Raw genomic sequence first — 19,406 nt, forward strand, 5'->3', positions numbered from 1 at the left:
ATAAAAAGCCTAAAGTTCTTTTTGGTAATAAACAAGCTAGTTACCTATACATTCATTCTTTTGAAGCCTATAACCAATTACACAGCATAATTATTTTTCTTTATACTTTTGTTTAGTAAAGTTGCCAAGTATAATAAAGATTTTGAATCAAAAACAGATTTAAGTAACTAACTTTCTAGTTACATAATCAGTTTATATAAATTCAATTAATAAACCTTTTCACCAGGCACTATTGGTGGCCCAAGACGAACTCAATAACGGAATGTCAGTGCTAAGGGGGAGACCTCGTGGAAGAAGGCGGAATCGGGCAAAACCGGCGCCGAAAACTAGCTTGCTATTTTTCGAAAAGTAAGTAATATCAATAGAATCGAACTTCATGTCTAGTGCAGCATAAATAGTTTCACGTGCTTAGAAAGACTAAAATTGTCTAATTTACTCAATAAGAAAAAATAAAGTTAAATTGGCTATCTGTAATAAAACATTCACTTTACAGTATTATGGATCCAAATAACTACTTCTTATCACTCCTCACTATAACAATGCTATATAGCGAAACCAAAATGCGACATTATACGGGTGTAAAGGTTTAAAGAATATAATGTTTTTATTTATTTAAAACATTTTATTTTTAGAATCTGTACCATAATTATTAGTGTGAGAACAAGATAAATTTTAATAATGTTTCACTCTATGTAGGTCGCCCAGTTTCTGCGAACCTGATCCAAGGTTGGACTCATCGGGGACGTCCGGTAGAATTTGCCGGATCGGAAGAACCTCCCGAACCGGATCCTGCGACTTGCTGTGCTGCGGACGTGGCCACGCTCTCATCCGCAGGTCCAGCATCAAACCCTGCAACTGCACTTTTCATTGGTGCTGTAGGGTTGATTGCGAGAAATGCCACGATGATAAATGGATCGCGATGTGCAAATAGATTCATGTGATAATTTCTTTTAAATTTTCGACGTTCGATTTGAAAGTAATACAAGTTGTGATATCATTTGTATACCTTATTTAGTTGGTACAACGATATAAATACATCAAACATTCAAGAAATAATATTTAAACCTCTAATGTGTTGTGACTGCTTCTCCAATTATTAAATAAAAAAAAATAGAAAAACTTTTCGTATAATATGGTATTGTTTTCGATAGGAATTTAAAACACATTTATTTTAAATACACGTAGGTCTTTATTACAATGTACATATATTTGAAATGTAAAGTAGGCACGAGTAAGTCAAAATATGTAAACAAATATTTAGCTCTATGGACTTTATTTCTTAGATAACATGTATTGTAAATATACTGTAATTTTAAACAGCGTATAGTGTTTATGTACGAAACTAAAATCAAAATAAATTATATTTAACTGTTTAATATGTTCTCTATAAAGAGGCACAGTAATTTAGTAATGCGAAGAGGATTTCTCTTTAGTTATTACGATGTAATTTATTAGAAGATAAACTTACAATCTTTCATTAAATATGATTCAAAAAGACTAAATCACAAATTAGAGGAGGAAAATAATTTAATTTTGATTAAAATTGTGTAGTTTATCAAAATGAAAGACAATCAAAACTTTATTAACTTGAGGTATTAAGTGAAAGAAGTAGGCAACAAACTTAAAATCAATGTTTGACTGGCAAAAGCAAACTGGCGAAATATTTAATAGACTAGGAATATTTTAAAGCTGGTCCTTAAAGCATTTGGTAACATTTACGTGAAATTATTCCAGATATAAATAAATTCTCACGGGAATTGTTTCATTAATACATAACTAATATAATTTAGTTATTAAACTTACACAAATAATATTATCTACGAAAAACGATATAATATTTAAAACGTGTAATGTCATATTTTTTGGTACAAGAAAATTAAGTAATGACGGGACTTGCTGAGTACCTTTCGAGAATGTAAGTTTTTCAGAGTGGAGATCGCATCAAAAAAAAATTATAATTCTATTGATACTAAATTCACATTAAAAACTTAAACACAGTCAAAACTAAATCACAAAAATGAACAGTCGAATGATACACCAGACCAATAATACATTAACACTTTCTCAACTTCGACTACACAGTAATATACTTTTAATTTGATACAACTTGTTACTTCCCTTTACCATCCAATCACTGCGGTATCGATTTTTATAAAGCAATAATTAAATTACATTCCTCGGATTTTCAATACACAACTTTATATGTGCGCACTCGTAGCTATTATTTTATCGATATTAACTGCCAGTATTGTTTTATTTTTAATTTAAAATAAAGTATTGTAAATAAATAACGATTTTTCCACATTATACATTCCATACAATATTGTTATTGTTTTCTTTTATTATTTATTATAGTATAAGAACTCTTCGTACGTATAACTTATGTAAGATAATAAAGTACAAGTTAAACTATATATATTTTATTTTTATCATTTACATATTCCTTAATATGTTGACTAAACCAACCATAAACCAAATGATCTGCTCATACACGTGAACCAAAGCTAACATTCTAAGTTATTCGAAGATATAGACAGGTTTAAACATGTTATAACACGTCCATTATGCTAGCCGCAATGATGAACAATTTAATAATTATGAAACTAAACACATTTCAAATAATATTATATTAATTTTGTGCTTTTATAGACAAATTATCTTGACCTTAGTAGTGTAATTATTTTTAATACCAAATTAACTATTCTGAACATACTTGATCTTTTTCCACGAATTCCTATGTATCATTGAAGGTTAAGATGCCCTTGCACGTACAACATTTTTTAGTGAATCCTGGCATTTAAATAAAGTTCAACTTGTTCAATTATGACGTATACATTGAAAGAGCCCTTTTGTTAATATCCGTGTTTTGCTCGTCTTTGGTGATAGCCACATCACATTCTTATATCGAATAATTTTGATAATTAATGAATCATCCGTAAATATCTTGTTTAAGATTAAGTAACCACAAATCTACATATTTTTAAAATAATATGTATTTACATATTTAATTAACATTGACTCAGTCTCGAGACGAACACATCATTGCCAAGTAACCACACCTATGAAGTTATTACAGTGAACCCTTAACACCCTTCCCTTCCTTTGACAGTTTTTAAATCTAACGATAAGTGCCTTCTGATATTATTTGGGGTCCTAATTCTTGATATTATCTGGGAATCTGACTTTATCATGTAAAAACATGTACATTACCTTTATTTTTTTATTTACCGTACATTATCCTTTGAGAGATTTAATAAGTTAATGAATATTATAGATACAAAAAAGTGCAAATTTTGTAAACTATTATAAATTAAAAGTAGTGATAAATTTAAATTATAAGGTTAACAAACATCACAACTATTATAAGTTGAAGGTAAGAATAAAGAATTAATTTTATTAATCGTGCATTTATAAAGACACAGAGCCAAAGATGTTTCAAGTGGGTCTACTTCTCCAGAAGCGACAACTCAATGGGCCTTCAACACAATTACCCTGTTATTTCCAGTTAATTTAGCTCCTCGGTTCAAGAACCTCTTTTGTACGGGTCCGATACGTTTCAAGTATAATAAAACTAAACACATATTGAATGACTTAATGTTCACAAATTTAGATATAAATTTATGATAGGCTTTCTAGACCATGATTAAAAAAATCGATCAAAAAGGAAAATGAAAAGTTCTTCCTTTATAAATATTTTACCTAATACATACTTCACATTCAAAAGCGAACGTAACTCTGTAATGTATTCTTTACTTTTTTGTATGATTCAAACTTATAATCACAACATCAAAGAGGGTCTTACAAAACATAACCGTTACTTCGATTCACAAGGAAAAATGTCTGATTGAATACAGTATGCACATGTCAGTTATACGGTGTATCCGATTGAGGTGACGAAAGAATGGGGTGTTTGTATTATCCTGTCGTATAATTGACGAACCGTTTGTTACACTTACGAACGCATGATCGAGTGTTTCCTCGTGACGGATCGCCTTTGAGGATTTCCATTTAGATTCGTGCATTGTTATTTTTTTTTCAAGCTTCCTTAAACCGTTCTAAAAAAAATATCCGATATATATTATCTGATATACATAAATTTGATTTTTTTCTAAACTTTCTTTGTGGATCACTCTTGTTATTAATCTGCCAGATGTATAATGTGATTAGCTTAGTAAAGAAAAACTGTAGTTAGGCAAATTTTCTGAGGATCTTTGTCATACAAAACTGTACTCTCTGCGTGTGTGTATTTAGAATATATGACGACGCAGCGTCCGCCACTGGTTGATCTGAAGGAAATCAATCTTTGGAGTTTTGACTTTCAAGGTTTTAATAAGTAAGGATTTCCTTTATTATTGAAAAAGACAGCATATTTAAAGGTTTCCTTTACAAGAAGCATATTTTTAGATTTCAATCCGAAATATTACATGCGATATAACAAAGCGAGAAGTTCCCGAAAGAGCTCTCGAGCTGAGGTTACGTTAAGGAGATTTAGGCTACGCGCCTTCTGCTCTCTGTTCCAATAAGCCCCGGATTATATAAATGTGAACAACGCAATAGTATACTATTATAAAAATAAAAACAATTTCTCTGCCTCGAGTACATTACTTAGTAATTGTAAAATACTTTATACTTAACGCGATCCGTTTAACGGCATGCTATACGCAATGATATCGCGTGAATTAATTGTATCCGAAATAAAACGTTACCTAAGGTAGGCGACAAGGTCGGAGAGAATTAAGGTTTAATTCAGTTACAAAGGATCAACGTTGCGGTCTTAATACGGCGAAGCCCTAGCACTTGTGAGGTGTCCCGACATAGCGCGCTCGGGCTCTAGCACAGAACCGTTTAGTCACGTCGGAGCAGCACACGGTAAGTGACCAATGTTACTTAAAAAAAAATAGTACATACACTTTTGTGTTTAATGTTCCTCGTCACTGTTTAAATCTTCCTCTTATTAAACAATTCCTTTTATTTTATTTTTTTTTATTAAATATATTACTTAACTTTAGTAATAGTGTCATTACGATACACACTATCATTTTAATGTTTTATTATAAATAGCTAATTTACGAATTTCATCATCAATGTTTCAGCAGTAAGATGTCAATAGATGGACATAGACCGCTCTATCCGTAGGACCGTCTTGATAGGCTGGAAACGCCTTGTGCCTTCGTTTTCCGATGAGCTTAACAAGGTCGTCTGTTCACTTAGTGACGTCCAACACTACGCTTACCAATCCATGGTTTCCCCTAAACAACATTAAAACTCCAACGGCCATTAGTTCTGCAAACTAAGTAGCCTGCCCACTGTCTACTTTAACTTGCCAATCTGCTTGGCTATGTCGGTTCCTTTTCTTCGACCATAGACCATTTACTTTATTAAAATATACATTAAAGTTTTTAATATTTAGAATGTTAAATATTGTTAAAAAGCATTTATTCTTTCAGTTACTAAGTATTACCGTGCCTATGACGAAGCTATAAAGATGAGGGACGGCTTAAACATAACATCATTGCAGAGTCCGATAGGAAGATATAAGCTTATAAAAAAACTTGGCACTGGTATCTTCGGTGAGGTGTTCAAAGCGACCGACACCCAGGCAGCTGACAAGGCTGTTGCCGTCAAAGTTCAAATCCACTTTGAAGATGATGATGCCCACATCCACGAGGAATACAAAATCTTACGGGACTTCACTAACCATCCCAACCTTATTGATTTTTATGGCGTATTCTGTGAAAAATCTGAATCCTTGAGAAAGATATGGTTTATACTGGAGGTAAGATAAATCGTATCAATTTTATTGTTAAGAGAGACAGTTTCACTGTATTAACATCAGAAATCAAAGTTAAATCGGTCACTTATCACCAATGTTCGGCAGATAAGTTGTAACGAGTGTTCTTTCTTTAAAGAAACATGAAATATGTTTGCTTATATACTTAAAAAAAGTCTTAAGTAGCATGAAGGCTTTTTGATCCGAGACCTTGATCACTTTTACTTATTCTCTCCATTTTAACTCCTATTATAAGTATGTCCTTATGATAAGTATCATCATCATAATTTTAATAGCAGGACGCCCACAGCTGGACTGGTTTGGGTCGGAACAGAAGCTAAAGACCCCAGCCGGCCATCTGTTCTGCACACCACCAATTTAACTAAAGAGAAACAATATTACAATATACTTCTTTAAATCTGAAAGTAAACATTGACTTTCATTGTTTTAACCGGACATTGATGTTATAAAAAAAAGTTAAATCTGATGAAGTTTTTCTATAATAAAGCAATTTTTAAATGTACTTTAAGAAGACATAACCCTTTACCCTGTTTAAACAAATTATGTACTGTTGTTGAAAAGATGTAATCGTGGCTGTGTCGTAATTTATCATCAGCAAACCAAAACGGTACGTATAATATGATTTTATATAATGCAATGACATTATTTTAGTTATGCGACTGTGGAACCGTCATGGACATTGTCAGAAAACTAAAGGCTAGCGACAGAAAGATGTCCGAGGAACACATCGCTTACATCCTCAAATATACAATCAAGGTAAGTCCATATTCGACTAACTATAAACATGTCGTTCGTCACATATAAACTGAAATCGCTGTTTATAAAACAAAGGGCCTGCCAGTCCGCCTTTCAACGGCTGAATCAATTGGTGGGTACTTTGAATGCAAACTCAATTGTTCTCGTATCTGCGTCCCGAGGATTTCTTCTCATCGCGTGACGTCGGATAAAATATTGCTGAACGAATGTCCACGTACGTTGAAATACTATCTAGGGCCATTACTTAAAATGCACGCCGCTTAAACGATGTGATTCGCGACGAAACAGTCGAACTTGTCCGGGCGAATGTCGGAGAGCGCCCGACAACACCATGATGGCCCCCCATCGCGGTGCATCGCTCAATTATCGTAAATAATGCTCGCGCACACAAGATATACGGACCTCTGACGCAGTAGCTAACGATCCCTGGGGCCCTATCAGCGCGATTTAGAATCACCCTTACCACCTACGTCACAGAGCCCTAAATCCCGATACCAAACTGATATTTTACGCTCCAAAGGAATTAGATAAATTTCAATGCATATTATCTTTATGCAAACCACTTGACTCACAATACCAATGGCCCCGTCCTCTCCTTTCGTACGTTTTCTATGGATATAACTATCTATCGAGGCTAAATCGCTTGTATTTCGATCGAAGCCTGAATTATGATGCAACTTTGTTGAAATCGTAACTCTGATCATAAATAGCTTTGTTCATATAAAGCATTTAAAGTTACATTATTGTATTATTCGTTCCATTAAAGGCGAATGTTAACGTTTATTTATTTATTTTCGTGCTTCATTATTCTTTAGCTAACTTTATCGTTATATTTTAAAAATGTTTAGAGCTAGAATTTAGACTTTTACTTGTTTTTACTTGTCGCATTAGCTTTATAGTACAGTATATAATCATTACCAAACCCACTAGAAGACAACAGTCTCACTTGTGTTTACAAATTTCATGTTATAATTAAAAATATCTTTAGTCGAGTAGACATTTACATACACGTTTAAATTTCTTTTTTATTAATGTAACTTTAACACATTTTTAAAGAGCTCCAATACAACTAAAAGATCAGTAAGTTAAACTAAAAAAAAATTGATATTGATTTATCAGAAGCGAAGAGTTGGCAGGCGGGCTGTAGTGGTCGATCGCCTCGATACGTATGCAAAGTAGCTTCCAATACATGTCAGGGGCGTGGACCATTTGATTGACGTTGACGTCGCTATCGCAAGCGGTCGCCGCGAGACGGCTCGTCTGTCAGGGCGGTCTTCGATCACACCCTGTCAAACTGAAGTGTCGATACAGCGATTGGCCCAAACGTATCTCGTTAAGAGATATTAGCATATCAACACGAATATAACGATAGATATGTAAACACTTACGCTGTATTTATAACAATCATATATTTTATTTATTTATTGTAAAAAGATCACGTACACAGTCATCATTATCATCATCATTATCATTATTTTAGACATAGGACATCCGATCAGTAAACACACCTTCCTCATAAATATCCATAAAGACCGTTTGGAAACGAATTAATACGAGTAAGACAAGCTTGTGGACGTCCCCCTTGTAAGTGATATCCTGCGTTGCGATTACCAGTCTGTGGTCTTTATTTTGTATCCTTAAAGTTTCTAATAATTATTATACGTTATAATTTTATATACATGACCACACCCATCCAAAGACTAAGTTAAAATTGTGAAACAGGTAATCAAAAAATAAAAAGTTAAAAGATGTCTATAAATACGTAATTACTATGCTAGTTTGTTCTATTTCTTATAATACATTTTTATTACTATACAATGAATAGTTTAGTTATCGTTATTAAATCACATTAAAAAAAAAGAATATGGGGAAAGTGTATCAAAGGGATTATTCACATACAATGGCACACACTTCATATTCAATTCTTGACACTGCTCCAGAGATTCTAGATGTTTATTACTTTTATACACATGTATTTATATATCCATATTCTGGATATCGGTAAGATAGTATTTTTATTTCATCATTTTTCATATTGCACTACGTAGCTGAAGATATTTGTTAGACAATTCAAGATTGAAGATAAACGAATATTTAATAAGTAATGGTAAACATTCATGACTTTTAGGCCGTAGTACACCTGCATGAAAATAAAATAATGCACAGAAATATAAGATGTAGCAACATATTGATCACTAAAGATGGCGAAGTGAAACTAACCGATTTCGCATTGTCCTGCAAATTGAACGGAAACGTTGAAAAAACAAGAACCAACATTGGATCGCCGAGTTGGATGGCTCCCGAAATTGTGGCCATCGCTGATGATGGATACGATAATAGAATTGATGTATGGGCATTGGGTATAACAACTATTGAAATGGTTGATGGTAAAGCACCTTTTCAAGATATGCATCCCACTAGAGCTTTATTTCAAATACTTAGAAATCCTCCTCCAAGTGTATGTAAACCATCTATGTCATCTAATGACATTAATGATTTCATTGCCGAGTACGTATTGTTTCTTTTTTATTATTGAGTAATAAATTTGTACATTTATTTAAAATCACAATTTTCAATTGCAGATGTCTTGAAAAGAATCCCGAACATAGACCGTATATGATGGAGCTAGAAGAGCATCCGTTTATTCAATTAGTACCGGAAAATGATTACCACGTATGTTTACATTTTATAACAAATATTTTAAAAAATAATAAAAATTTTGTAATTTCGTTTCACTTGTATTTATTTGCAGTTATCTACAGAATTAAAAATGCTTGCATTGGACTTGATTAATATGCCAGCGCCCGATAAAATTCCCGAAAGAATAATTAAGAATGGACTCTTAACGACTGAAGGAGTCCATGAGCCAGAAACAATGCAAGTGGAGGACCTCGCAGCGTTAGACGTTTTAACAGAAGACAATGTCTTATCCGAACTATACACTAAATTAGCAAAAGGGTCATTCACATCTTTTATCGGTGATGTTCTATTAATTCTTAATCCTAATATGCACGCTGATATATATGGTGAAGCCGTAAGTATATTATTAATCGATATTATTACATTTCAGAACCACGATGTTTCTAAAACCATAAGGCTTAGATTAGAACTTAGTAATATTCCTTTTCTACAAGTAGAGTTTAAGCTACTAGCTTGGTTTAAGCTTAGAACGGATTTTACGAAATGCCAACCAAAAGAAGCGATAAGGAAGCGTTCATTAAAAAAATCAATATTTAAAAAAAATTTACTTTGTTTCATAGCATACCAAGCTAGCTAGTTGTTTATATAAAAATCAGTTTCCTGTTAACATTTTGTTTACCTATCTTTTTCAGTATCACAAAAAGTATGAATGTAAATCAAGATCTGATAACGAACCTCACATATTTGCGGTCGCCGACGGCGCATATCAAGACGCCCTTCATCACAATGAACCCCAGCACATAGTATTTTCAGGTGAAAGTAAATCTGGCAAAACGACAAGCATGATTCATGCTCTATCGCACCTTACCTATTTAGGTGCTATGAAAAATAACACAGCTGAGAGGATCCAAAAAGCAAATGACGTAATACAGGCATCCATCAGTGCAGCGACGCCAGTAAATCATAATTCAACAAGAGGTATTCTTCAAGTGCAAGTCACTTACGGAAGTTCGGGAAAATTAAGTGGAGCTATATTCTGGCTCTATCAACTTGAGAAATGGCGCGTCTCTTCTACCGATATGTATGTAACCCATAAACAATATACGAAAACACACACGCAACACCAATCACTTATCTAACAAGAGTACTTGACTTAACAAACATTGGCTACCGATCTCACGATCTTCAAACCAATCATAACTTCACTCTGAGACTAAACAATTATAAACAAACGAAACATAATTATAAGCCACTTAGCCGTTAGTTGTTAGCATAAATATGTTCCTATTTTAATTTTTTTTTTTGATTTGTAGAATTGTCATTTTCAATTAATTCTTCAATCATTTTTCTTGTATATAAATTCACGTATTTGTTTAATTTAACCGTCTAATTCGAACAGAATTATCGTTTCAGACAGGCTTATAAATTAAATGAATAATATTTTACCACAATTTACGCACATTAAAAAAAAAACCTTATAAGTTAATCAACATGTCCTTAGATCGGTTAATGAAATATGACATTCCAGAAACCAAAGTGAGCTCGCCTAATTGCTAACTGTTCGTAAACTTACTGTGGAATACTTATCCTCAACATGTTAACCAAGACATACAAAAAAATCAAACAAATAATTAATAGTGATATATTCATCATCATAATTTTAATCATAGGACTTTCAACCACTAGACATAGACTTCCCCCATAGATCGCCAACAGGACCGGTATGAAGCGACCTGTGTCTAACGTCTTCAGAAGCCAAGACAAGGTCGTCTGTACACCTTGTAGGTGAACAATCTACGCTGCCACATTGTATTTTTACAATTTAATACATTTACTTTTTTTATAGGACTCACGCAAACTTTAACCTGCTTTATTACTTTTATGATGCAATGGAAGCTGATGATAGATTAACGGACTTGAGTTTAGAAAAATACAGAAAACATCGGTATCTACGGATTTTAGAAGAACCGCCGAGAGGAATGAAAGGTGTGCGTGAAACGCCGTCGGAAAATGTAGCTAAGTATAAGGAGTTTGTAGAGAATTTAAAAATTCTCGATTGGGAAGAGGAAGACATTACATTTTTAGAGACTGTACTAGCCGCTATACTAGTACTTGGAAATGTAAGATTTAAGGATAGCAAGAACGGCACTGCTGAGATAGAAAATCCAGAAGAAGCTAAAAAAGTTGCCAAGCTACTGTCACTAGATGAAGTGAAATTTCTTTGGGCATTATTGAACTATTGTTTGATCGAAAGAGGAACAGCGATCAAAAAGAGACATTCTACTGACGAAGCCAGGGATGCAAGGGATACACTAGCAAGTACGCTTTACAAACGATTGATCGATTGGATGATAAATCTGATCAACTCCAAGTTATCTTTTATGCGCTCAGTCTTGTGAGTTTCAATTTAATATCATGTTCTCTTAAAAACAACTGAAATTTTAAATTTTGTTACGTAATTTCTTGAATATTTTATCGTGACACGATTTTGTGTTCAAGTGTTCGGCAATCAGTCTCGGGTAGAACTGATATGTAATCAATATGTATTCAATATGTCGTAGTTATTCCGAGGTTCTTTAATATTGTTAATTGTTGTATTTGATCTGATCGGCGCAGAATAAGCTCAAAATTTATTAAGCTTTTAATTTGGAAAGCCAAATTAAGCTGAAAGGTCTTAATTTTATTAGTTATGGCTTCTCTAAACGGTAGAAAATCCCAATATCTTCTTTGTTAAAATTTGGACCCTTTTTAATTTCTTCATTGGCAAACGATGTATATGTATGGATAGATGTACTTTTATAGTTTATCAAATTGTTAAAATCCTTTAAAACTTAGTTTAATTTTATGATTACGTCTTTCGAAAATATAAAAATTCATAATGAAAAATTTTTAATTTTACAGCGGTGATAAATATTCGGTCAGTTTACTAGACATGTTCGGTTTCGAATGTTATCATAGAAATCGTCTTGAACAACTTATTGTCAATACGACGAACGAACAATTACAGTTTCTGTATAATCAAAGAATGTTCGCGTGGGAGATGCAAGAGGAACAGCAAGAAGACATCCCAGCAACGCCCTTGCATTACTATGACAATAAGAGCTCTGTTGACCAACTCATGGCGCGACCTTCTGGAATATTCTACATATTAGATGAAGCTAGTCGAACTGGAAGTGCACAAGAGTTTATTATGAGTATGCAATCATTTTTACCTACCGCGATTTCTTTTTGAGAGAGATAATTTTATTTATTTTGTAACTGAGGAATATTTTAAGACTATACTGGTTTTATTGCTTTTTACGACTTAGAATTTATCAAAGTTTTTTTACATATTTATCCACAAAGCCATCTGCTGCTTATCCTCTGGCGTATCGTATGTTGTTGAAAAGCGGCACCAAAGATCATGCGAGCAACTTACTCTTTTTACGTATTAAATAATACACTAACACACAACACTTTGTTAGCAGCTGACACAACACTTCCTGTTTACTAAAGTCACATAAACGATTTCTCTAAATCCCTTACAATCATCATACTATCTAAATTACAGACGCCATACGAACAACTAGTAAGGGTCCCTATATTAAGTTATCGGGGGGCCATGAGTTCAGTGTAGCGCACTACACGGGGAAAGTGAACTACGACGCCAGAGAAATGGCTGATAAAAACAAAGATTTTCTTCCACCTGAAATGATCGAAACTATGAGAGCATCGCTCAATGCCACGCTTCAACAATTGTTCAAGAACAAATTGACCAAAACTGGAAATCTGACGATATCTTCCTGTCAGCCGAAGACGTCTGCTGTGAGATCGAAGCCGGAGAAAGAAATGGAAAACATAAAAGCTAGAGTAAGCTACTTTCTATTTAAATCGATAAGGTTATCCTTTAGCCCTAACTTATTTTATAAATTAAAAAAGCTGTTTTTCTACTATATTTGGTTCTCTAAACTAGTCGATAAATAGAGCCAGTGGTGACCATAATAGGTTCGCCACGTAGGCAATGCAACTTTGTTATGCAGACGGCTATTAGAACAACAAAACATGGATGTTAATGTTAATGTTAGTTATTTTTCGTAAAAAAAATCGCACCTTGCGTCTATTTTCGAGTTTCCTTTAAAAGGAACGAGTTTAAACTCATAGCTATTCACTATGGCAGAGGTTATTTGCGTATGACAAGTCACATTGACAGATTTAAATCGTATTACAGAAATTCAACACGGTATCCAGAGGTCATTACTCTCAAAGTCATAGAATGAGAACAGCAGCGGCAACCTACAGAGCCACGAGCTTAGAAATCCTCAAACAGCTGTCTATCGGACCCGGCAGTGGCGGAACGCATTACGTCCGGTGCGTAAGAGCGGACCTGACGGACAGTCCTCGTGGGTTCCAAGCCGAAGTCGTACGCCAGCAGCTCAGAGCGCTCGCTATCCTGGATACAGCTAAAGCGAGGCAGAAGGGATTCTCCTGCCGTATTCCTTTCGCCGAGTTCATACGGAGGTATAAAATATTGTCATAATTTATTCATATCAACTACTACTACCAACATAGGAAATGTGGAGGACATATGTCCTCTAATTAACAAAAATATACAGGCACATGCTAAAGAGACCGTTCTAGATTTGTAAAATGTGGGACAAAAATGTCGGCACTTATGTTGAGAAAACCTAATGATTATAAATGAATTATAGTCATAACAACGCAAGAAGCGACACGACCAAGTGGTTACGCTTTATTTATTATACTTATTACACATTTATTTATTCCTATGGTTATCTACAGATTCATTTACGGTGACTCCTTATGTATGTCAGGAGGAAAATGCCAGAAAAGCCCGATTTAATAGAAACTAAAATCAGATTGAGTTCGTCTATAACTTAACTTCAACTTAAGGCTACGAGAGTTCCAAATGCGTTACATCTGGGATGAGCTCGCTACAAACTAAAACGGGTTTTCTTTTGTGATCAAGATTGACAAGCTTCCTTATCACTTAATAACAATTTTGTTTAAAGAATTTCACAAAAACTTTATGAACTTGGATACACAAAACACGTTATCGTCATAATTTCAAACGTAAGACGTCCTATACTGGGCACAAACCTCCCTGTAAATTTCCAATAGGACCTGTTGAAAGTTGACTACATTTAATGACTTCCGACCTTAACAAGGCCGCCTGGCCACTTTGTGGGCCGACTGACTATTCCTTATATATTCAAAAAATTAGTTATTTGTCGTAGAAGAAATATGAAAATATTCTTCCAGCACCCGCCACGATGTTAAAGCTTTTTGAATGTTCACCAATTTTTATACTACCAAATGTAACACCGGTGCGCCAGTCACATTAATTTTATAATCTTATATAGCCCTAAGTCCGCGTTTATTCATCTCATACATGACATGAGTTTTCTCAAACCGGTGAATATAAAAAACATTACCTTAAAAAGAAAATTAAAAAATGATACTTGTAATCAAAATGTAACTTCTGTCTTCTAAATACAGATACCGTTTTCTGGCATTCGATTTTGATGAAACTGTAGAAGAGACGAAAGATAACTGCCGTCTACTCTTGATACGTTTGAAAATGGAAGGTTGGGAGTTGGGTAAAACGAAGGTGTTCCTCAAGTATTATAACGAAGAGTTTCTATCCAGGTAAAGCAAAACTTTATTACACATCACCTACTCTAATTTTTTCGCGAAAATATATGTTTAACTAACTTTTTTAACTTCAAAACTATTTTTAATATTTATCTATTTCTAACATTATAATTAACCATAACAGATTGTATGAAACACAAGTAAAGAAAATAATTAAAGTGCAGTGTATGATGCGTGCCTTCTTAGCTAAAAGAAAAACAGTCCAAAATAAATCTAAAATTATGCACAGTAAGTATTATTATTATTAAATAATTGTATAATCTGTATTATCTCGTTTATTAAAAATAAAACTTTCTATTACAGTTAAAGAATTAAAGAAGCAACAGTCCGCGACTGTGACAGATGATGAAGCGGCACTGCTGATTCAAAAGGGTTGGTTTTGTAAAAAATAAATTCACATAAAATTTTAAGAATTAATGTCTTATTTCTTTCGTTTCAGCGTACCGAGGTTACATGGTACGTAAAGCGTATGGGCCTCTCATTAATAAATCCTCGGGTCAAATCGACGAACAGACAGCATCTTTTCTGAAAAGATTCGCGATGAAATGGAAAAGTCGGTCGATATTCCAAGTATTGTTGCAATATAGAGCGATGAGATATCAGGATCTCGTGCATTTTTCGCAGCAGGTACTAACAACCATTATAATTTATAATACGTTCATAACAAACTTTAGTTTAAATATAATATCTACAGATTTAGATAATTCGAATTTTCACAAAGTTAGACAGAAAATAAATTATTTCATTAATGAAAATATAATATCTATCTTTGACTACTTGACAAATAATATACCGTAACACGAATCTTTTCGTCATTTTGTCATGTAAGTCCAGCAAGTAGGTGACCATCGTCTAGCTTTTATACCTTCTACATTGCTGAAAACTGTAAACCTCACCAGATTTTCTAAGCTTATCCGTGCAAGGAATCTATGCAAACAAACTGTAGGCGTATGTGGATAAACTGACGATGTAATATGAATATGTTCAATAAGTCATCTTTTAAATCATTATTTTACTACATTTCAAGAATTTAAGTCAAGGTTCTAGAATACAAGTTAAGTCTTAGTTAACGACAGTTCTTTATTTTTTTTTAAATACTAACACTTAACATAATTTGTGGCGATTAAGATTAAGTTGATGTTAAATATTAATTTATACATTTGTGCATATCTAATACGATATTATATAGTTATTTTTGCAATTTTAGATAATTAAAAAACTCGTGCAAAATATTTTATTTACAGATTCACATATACAATCAAGCAATGGTTGAAGGACTGGTTAATACTAATACATCTGTATTGTTGGATAGAATTGATCCTAATGCAAAAGAGCACACTTTTCTAGGATCCGTGCGTCCGACAGTATGGAAATTGCCTTTCAGAATCGATCAACTACAATTCTACGACACTTCTTCCATGTGTGACCCTAACGTGAAGAGCACGTAAGTATTAATTCAATGCCGTAAATCCAACACCTGTTTCCTCTTTTTTATCTACATCCATTTTAATTTTGAAACATTTTCTAATACATTCATTTTAAAAAGTATTTTTCTCTCAAGTTTGTTTTTAAAAAGTAGAAATACAAGGTACTCTACAGATTTTTTAAAGCAAGAGAGAATAGTATCGAGAAATCATATTTTCAGAAGACTGTTGGTAAGCAATGTACCATTTCTTATGCCCTTATGTGTTGTCCAAGCTCATTATTGTATAGCCGACTTGCATAATCATGAAATATCATACGCGCAACCCAAATTGATACCCGCTTTTGTGACGTAGTCTGCTTTATAATAATAGCAATGTAATAAATGAATAACCGTTATGGACTAATCACTTTGATATCTGGTTATAGCGACACATTTGCAACCCAAAACGATTCGGACCACGAGCAGTGGGATGAACCGTTGAAACGTGGATATTCGACACAAACCGACCCCTACATGCTATCGGCGAGCACTCAGACCCTCATAACAATGCCATTCTGCAGAGACCCCATGCAACCATTGCCGAAACTACCATCTGAGGATACCTTAATTAGCCGACCCTCGAGTGTCGCCCCGGACAATTACGTCGGCACAGGCAGCCGACCAGTTGTCTACAAGAAAAAAACATACCAATCACCCCAGGGCTACTACCAGCCCCCAACGCCTTGGGCTAGTCCCAGAGACGACACAGATGTACTAGAGAACAGCAGCTCTCCTATACGAAGAACTAATTTCAGCCGTAGCATGCACACATTCGACGTCGATGTACAGGATCCTATACAAGAACTCCAAGCCTTGGCAAAATCCACCAATGATTTAAGCGAAGACGATCCTCCTTTTAACTTTCAAGCCATGTTGAAAAAAACACCAAAGAACAGAGCTTCCATGAAGAGATACAACGAACTAGATATGTTCGAAGATAAACAGGCAGCACCAAAGTACATTATATCTCCCGACAGAGCTGGAGGTGTCCCCCCCAGATATGACATGTCATTGAATACATCTAAATCGACGCCCTATTACACGTCACAAGTACCTCCGGGAAAGATGACGCCCGTTGTCGAAAGTCGATCACCTAAGGAATTTATTAGAGAGGAATCTAAAGAATATTTCATGTCGGATTCCAATAGAGTTGATTCCGCTACCGACTTGTCCAGCCCCACCAGAGAGTCTAAATCCGATGCTTCAACTGTAACAGAGATTGCACCAGGTATAACACTAGAAGGTGCGGTTGCCGATCTCTAAACTATCGTCTAACCTTTACCTTACAATACTAAAGGATTCGTATGTCGTCCAAAATAAAACATATTATTTTCATGTAAAAATATATTTAATCTCCATTGCATAAGAAGTTCTCAAACACTTCTTCCATTATGGCGTACCCCTCCACTTCACACACTACCTGACAACTAATTTTAAAGCCATAAGTTACATATTAAATTAAGTCATCATAAGATTCGGTTATTATTAAGTTTGGACATAATAATAAATTATCTCAATAAAGTTAATTATATCAAATACAAAATGAACCTTACAGCGAGACATGGCGATTATATATTTGAAAATATCATCCTTAAATATACATCAGGGAATTTCAATGACGTAGAAAAATATATGAATTTTCATTCTTCTTATGCTAACATCTCTTATCAGAAATTGCTTTGGTAACTTATTAATTAATTATTATAAAGAGTGGTCATTAGTATATAAAATAGTTCGTAGCAAAAGTGTGGTCCTCCTATTAATATCAATACATAAATTATATAAAAATTGTGTAGTCAAAGAAAATTTAAATTGTATAGGAATCTGGCTGGCAACTATTTGGTAATATACTATAAAAATAGATTAAAATCTGTCTATTATAAACGGTATACGAGTATTTAATACAGTAAAATAAATGATGATACAAAAATAGTTAATTTAAGCGGCTGCTTATTAATAAATATATATCACATTCTCCGGTAAACTCGAGCAAATATGAATATTTAATTTCATTACGAGTCTGGCAATTGGTAAAATGCTAAATTAGATCCATTCGAATAATTTCAAACCATGTTTTATCAATAGGATACAATGAGAAATTCAAGTTCTCATCAAAAGCTCATTTCAATCTTTGTACAGATGGATATGTTGCTCATTAATATATAGACAATGTGAGTTCATGCCAATTAGATTAGTTTTGCAAAACAGCGTTTATATTTCAAAATGTTACATGATATGAAAAACATTTTTTTAATAAAAAATATCTAGTTAGCACACATATCCACAATGAAATTCTCACTTAATCTCAAAAAACATTACACCTGTTTTAAAATTGTCATGAACTCACAGAAGAATAATATTTTAAAATAATACTAAATATTACTCTTACCTATATTATGTTGTCAATACTTAACCTGAATTTCATCAATAATTATAATATATTAACTTACACTAACGTCACACAAAATATGTTTTTTATTTCTTTATATCATTCCCAAATATATCCCTCTCAATAGCTTTTTAGAATTTATGCCTCAAATAAATACTGTTGAGGTGTATTTTTAATATATAGACCTTTCCTTACAAATATATAGATCACATACTAATATTATTGCCAAATAGACTTAGTACCAGCATACAAAAATTAATTGGTTTATACAAGCTAAAATTCTTAAACTCTAGAATTCAGTCATATTATTAAAGAGCGTGCAGTCAATGAAGAGTATAAAATAACTGAAGTAACAAATATTTATCTTTAGTATTGAATTGCCCCATCTGCTATTTTTCACCAAAGATTCAAAAAGATGTATTATTATTACATATATATTTAAAGATAAAAAATTACATCAAGAAATATTTCAATAGAAAGTAAATAGCTTAATAAATAGAGAAAAATAACAAAGAAAATATTAATATCAATGTTTGAAGTTAATTCATTGAAATAAGTATTATGAAGCTTAATTAACTAATTCCGACTTTGAACTGAGATCATTACAACACTATATACTTTAATGTTATACACAAAAAAAACATTGTAAAGCTGTTACAAATAATAAAAGTCAATTAATTCATAACTAAAATACATAATTGTTATTGATTACA

General features: G+C 33.3%; 2 protein-coding genes across 2 annotated transcripts in view; both read left to right on the forward strand.

Annotated features, from left to right (window-relative positions):
• Wnt10 (Wnt oncogene analog 10) overlaps window positions 1-1,011 on the forward strand; it is a 44,703-nt gene extending 43,692 nt beyond the window's left edge. Inside the window, exons 5-6 of the mRNA XM_068765379.1 lie at window positions 227-348; window positions 697-1,011. Of these exons, the coding sequence (XP_068621480.1) occupies window positions 227-348; window positions 697-931 (357 nt within the window). The 3' untranslated portion in view covers window positions 932-1,011. The remainder of the gene's footprint in view (window positions 1-226; window positions 349-696) is intronic.
• Window positions 1,012-5,485: 4,474 nt separating this feature from the next.
• Window positions 5,486-17,567, forward strand: ninaC (STKc_myosinIII_N_like and MYSc_Myo21 domain-containing protein ninaC). Its single transcript, XM_068764873.1, has 16 exons — window positions 5,486-5,776; window positions 6,443-6,547; window positions 8,676-9,055; window positions 9,130-9,220; window positions 9,300-9,581; window positions 9,880-10,268; window positions 11,034-11,582; window positions 12,089-12,381; window positions 12,738-13,036; window positions 13,395-13,684; window positions 14,684-14,833; window positions 14,964-15,067; window positions 15,143-15,211; window positions 15,279-15,466; window positions 16,084-16,283; window positions 16,691-17,567. The coding sequence occupies exons 1-16, from the start codon at window positions 5,486-5,488 to the stop codon at window positions 17,565-17,567; spliced, it is 4,557 nt and encodes a 1,518-aa protein (XP_068620974.1).
• Window positions 17,568-19,406: the final 1,839 nt, after the last annotated feature.

The sequence above is a fragment of the Battus philenor genome, unplaced genomic scaffold (assembly GCF_028537555.1).
Source record: "Battus philenor isolate CCGP_79_NKW_IND1 unplaced genomic scaffold, ilBatPhil1.0.hap1 SCAF_2, whole genome shotgun sequence".
Classification (NCBI taxonomy): Eukaryota; Metazoa; Arthropoda; class Insecta; order Lepidoptera; family Papilionidae; genus Battus; species Battus philenor.